This window comes from Quercus suber, unplaced genomic scaffold (genome assembly GCF_002906115.3).
Source record: "Quercus suber isolate HL8 unplaced genomic scaffold, Cork oak 2.0 scaffold_161, whole genome shotgun sequence".
NCBI classification, from domain to species: domain Eukaryota; kingdom Viridiplantae; phylum Streptophyta; class Magnoliopsida; order Fagales; family Fagaceae; genus Quercus; species Quercus suber.
Genome location: NW_027069622.1, coordinates 574211 through 579002, shown reverse-complemented (window position 1 = coordinate 579002; position 4792 = coordinate 574211). Strand labels below are relative to the sequence as shown.

The following is a 4792-nucleotide window of genomic DNA, read 5'->3' as shown; positions in this document are numbered from 1 at the left end:
CCCCCTTACAGAGGCATGTATTTCTCCCCCTAATTTGTAGAATCTTAAAAAAAGAAATCACGAAGTCTCCACAATTTCTCCCCCTTTTTTTCATAATTGACAAATGGTACAAGAAGCTAGAAAGCTTCACTTGAGAAATATAAAGTTGATCAAGAATGATCAAGGGGGCCACAAGGAATCCATATAAATGCATAAATATAATGAAACAAGATACTATGGATAACAAGATAAAAGAAAGATGCAAAACATGTGAAAAACAAATCTCTCAACAAGAAAAATGTTAAGCACATAGATCCCAAAACACACACACACACACACACACACTAAACAAGTCTAACTAATTTTATATTTCAAAAACAAGTCAAGACAGTTTAGTGAACATACATTACACATGTAAAACCTTGTGATGGCCAAATCACATTGTACCTGCACATGATCAAGAGTAGCAAAGAATATTGCGTATTATGTGTTAAAAACATCGCAAGATTGCATAAGTGTATACATGTTATGACGATTTGAAATATGAGAAAATCACTTTAACTTACACACAATCATAACTGTTTGATGGGGACTATCATCTTCGAGGTACATCCTATAACTCTCACATCTCCTAGAATACACGCTTGCAATCATATTTAAAGCATTTTTTTTAATCTTTTTGCTTTTTATTTTTTATTTTTATTTTTTGCATATTTTTTCTTTTATTTAGCATATCATGCATGGGCATATAAGAGAGAGAAAAAAAATATTCATTGATATTTGACATTCCAATTTTGCAAAGCACATAAATGTCATTGACACTGCACTTTTGCTATACTGAAGCATATAGGTGTCTTTCACGATTGACAGGTAACAATGGTGAAATGGTTATTTATGCCTTTCTCTTAGAATTTTCTAGTTCTTCCCGTCAAAAAGAGTGATACGAGTGTTAAGTTCAAGAGATAACTTAATCTTACTCATCACAAACAAGAGCCACAAAGCTCACTTGCTTAGTTGTACATAGAGATGCTCATCTAAGTTACAAAAGATACAAAGTCTAGAAAACTTTGTTTCAATGGCCATCCAAGGTATATAAGTACCAATGTACACAAACAAGCATTGTTTTTGTATTTTTTTTTTTCTGATTTTTCAATTTTATTTTTATTTTGAAAACAAAACAAAATAAAAACTAAACAACCAAACAAAAACAAACAAACAACATGAAAGCACGAAAGAAAGATGCATGAAAGTATGATTCCAAAAGCAGATAAAAAATCAAGCAAAAAGAGTCCTATTTAAGATAGAAAGAATTAAAGCAGAAGACAAACAGAAAAGACAATTAAGTCTTAGGCTCCTTTCTCACCCACACAACACGAGTCTTTGCCATGAAGATGAAAAAGTACGTGTCCTAGTATGTCTACTAAAGGACATAGAAGAATTAAAATTCTCCTGAAATTAAGTTAAAAAGCTCAAGACTTTTAATAACTCTCCAAACAAAGGTGTAGGTCCTTGAAAGGAAACCTGTGACCGTTTGGACAATTGCTTATGAGGATACAACTTAAAACAATTAGGATGAATGTGTCCAAAAACACCACAATAGTGACAAACATGAGATCTAACAAAGGATTTAGAATTAGCCAAAACAATTTTGGATTTTATACCTTTATTACCTTTCTCAGATTGTGGCATAAAGATAGCCCTTAATCCAGAAGCCGTGGAAGAGGAGGGGCTGGAGGAAACAGCATATCCTAAGCCAGTCTTATCAAAACTAGGCTTTTGAGCACTCAAAACCTCATCAAGCTTTGCACTAAAAATCCTCTCTATTTAAGTTCTAGCTTGACTTTGCTCAACCTCAAGATTTTTGACTTCTCATCTAATGAGGCGTTTTCCACAATAAGAGTCTCAACTAACCTTGTAGTCTCATCTAGTTTGACTAAAAGATCAGTTTTTTCAGTTTTTACCTCATTAAGCTCTTTTCTACAAAAATGAGAAGTCTTTCCAGATTTTATGAATTCAGTGCATAGCTTATCATAGGCTTCCTGAAGGGCCATCTTCTTAGATACTTCATCATCAAAAGAATCCTCACTGTCACTAGCACTCTCCACAATCACCTTATCGGTTGAGGCAACAAAGGTCATAACGTGACGACATTCATCCACAAACTCATCAGAAAAGTCATCCTCAATATCACTCAAAGTGGCAACCAACCCTTTATCTTTTGACTCATTGGTCTTTTCCTTCATGAGGTAGTTTGGACACTCTATCCTTATATGACCAAAACTTTTGCACTCATGGCATTGAATAAGGGGTTTCTCATTCTTGCCCTTCCTAAAGGATTTAGATTTCCTAGGAGGTTTGCCCTTATCCTTTTTCCTAAACTGAAGAAGCTTGATAATCTCATCAGATATGAAAATTAGATCCTCATCCTCATTTTCACTTTCATCTTCATCTTTAGAGTCATCAATCTTTTCCTCTATACCCTTGAGAGCCAAGTTTTTACTCTTTCCACTTTTTCCCATTGAGCCTAATCCCATCTTATAGGTTTGAAAGTTTCCTACAAGCTCAGTCAAAGGAATTTGGTCAATGTCCTTTACTTCTTCAATGGCAATGATCTTGGCATAGAATCTTTCAAGTAAGGACCTAAGAATTTTTCTAACAACTTTGGATTCTGCAATACATTCTCCAAGGTTGAAGGTAGAATTCATAATATCCTTGAGTTTGGCATAAAACTCATCAAAGGTCTCATCTTCCTCCATCTTTATTTCTTCAAAACTACTAGTGAGTTGTTGAACCTTCACAGTCTTTACTACCTTGGTACCTTTATAGGTGGTCTCAAGAATAGTCCATGCTTCCTTGACAACTTTCATGAATGATATTTTCTTGAATTCCTCATTGGTCACCCCACAAAACAAAGCATTCAAGGCTCTACTGTTGAAATTTGCCGTAATGATTGTTGCATCATCCCAATCCATTGGCGCTTCTTTAGGCTTAATCCAGCCAACTTCAACAACTTGCCATACCTGTTCACCTAGAGCCTACAAAAAGACTTTCATACGAACTTTCCAGAATGTATAATTAGTGTCATCAAATAAAGGAGGAATCAAAAAAGATTTTCCACGATCCATGACAACAGGGGTTAAGGATCACACTTAGGAAATTAATCCAATCAGAGTGTACCTGCTCTGATATCACTTGTTGGGAAATTTAAACCTCGGTTGATTGAATTAACAAGTTTTAAATCTAAGTTTTTAATTAGGTTTATTATGAATAAAACTTGTTAAAACAAACAAACATCAATATCATGTCAAAATCATGTAGCGGAAAAAAAAAAAAAAAAAAAAAAAAAAAAAAAAAAAAAAAAAAAAAAGATATGATGACCAAGGAAAACTAACGAAACAAACTAGTTTCATAGTAAAAGACCTAGGGAAAACTTTCCCGAAAAGTAATCCACTATAGTAAAGAGAAGTTTCAGATCTAGTATAAAACATTTGTCCCTAGACTCTACAATTTCCGCAGATGAACTCACAGCAGAAACCTTCTACAGCTTCAAAACCTCTGAACTCTTTAATATATGAATGCCACCATTTTTTATGATGCACGAATCCCAGTACGTGACTAACCAATTGCGTGGATCTCAGTACGCGACTTTAATCACTAACTAGAAGAAGATGTTGGCTGCAAAGTTCTTCATTTCATCAACAATGAAGATCAAGAAGCACTTGGTTACAAAACCCTAGGGCGCAAAAACACAGTAACTTCTTTTAGGAGAATAAGGCATTGGTTACCTTTTGCATATGTTCTCCTTGTATTTTCTTATGTGACGGCCTCTAAAATAAGCTTTATACAGGTCTAGGGTTGTGAGAAAAGAAGTCCTACACAAATACATAAGCCTGGCCCAAAAATCAGATTTGAAAATTCTGATTTCCATAACCTCGATAGATAGCAGGTATCGAGTTTTAAACTTCGACAGATACAGCTATCAGTGTCGAGGGGACAGAAGATTTCTTGATCGATTCACCAGCTGTCGAGAAGGTGTTGAGATTGCGATAACAATTAACTAAAGAGCTCCATAGATAGCCTAGCTGTTGAGAAGTGTCGAGAAGCTGTCGAGCTATCTGTCCACAAGAGTCGAGTTATCTGTCCAGCTTTATTGAACAACTTTTCTTCACTTGTTTCTTGGTCCAATCTTCATGGCTTTAAAACTAGACTTGAACAACGTGTTTCTTGAAGTATTAAGCACATCCTAAATCTACCCAATTACAAGTAAAATGCGTTTTGTCAAAGGATTAACCAACTACATAAACTATTAACATATGTTCTTAATATGATCCACATAAGTCGTAACACATACGTTGCTTTTCTTTGTCTTGGGTTTTTCTCCACCACACGTATCCCACGCCTATCTCTATCTACCCTTTTTTTTTTCTAGTTCATTCCAAATCACTTTCTCCAGCCCTCTCTCTCTCTCTCTCTCTCTCTCTCTCTCTAGCTCTCTCTTTTTTTACTTTTTCTGTTTCTGCTTAATTCTAGAACACTCTCTAGCAATGATAAGAAATAGAGAAAGAACATGTGAGAGATATCTTGCTTACTAAACCGTTGATCAAACGACATAGGCAGGCGCAAAATCGGCGTTCACTATGCCAAGCTGTGCCTTGCAGCCGCTTATCTTCCTCCCCAACGCAGCCCAGATGGGTCAGATGGCTTCTGTCTTTTCTTTTTTTCTTTTTTCTTTTTTTGTTATGATTTGATTAATTTTAAGATTTTGTTTTTGAGTTTATATTTTGATTATGCTTGAGTTTACAGATGTTTAAAA

At 35.0% G+C, this 4792-nt stretch overlaps 1 protein-coding gene across 1 annotated transcript; it reads right to left on the bottom strand.

The window, feature by feature from the left end:
- Nucleotides 1-1799: 1799 nt before the first annotated feature.
- LOC136069292 (uncharacterized) lies at nucleotides 1800-2951 on the bottom strand. Its single transcript, XM_065777647.1, has 2 exons — nucleotides 2339-2951; nucleotides 1800-2239 (listed from the first exon to the last, which is right to left on the bottom strand). Exons 1-2 carry the CDS (start codon nucleotides 2949-2951, stop codon nucleotides 1800-1802), a joined length of 1053 nt encoding a protein of 350 aa, XP_065633719.1.
- Between the last annotated feature and the right edge of the window lie 1841 nt (nucleotides 2952-4792).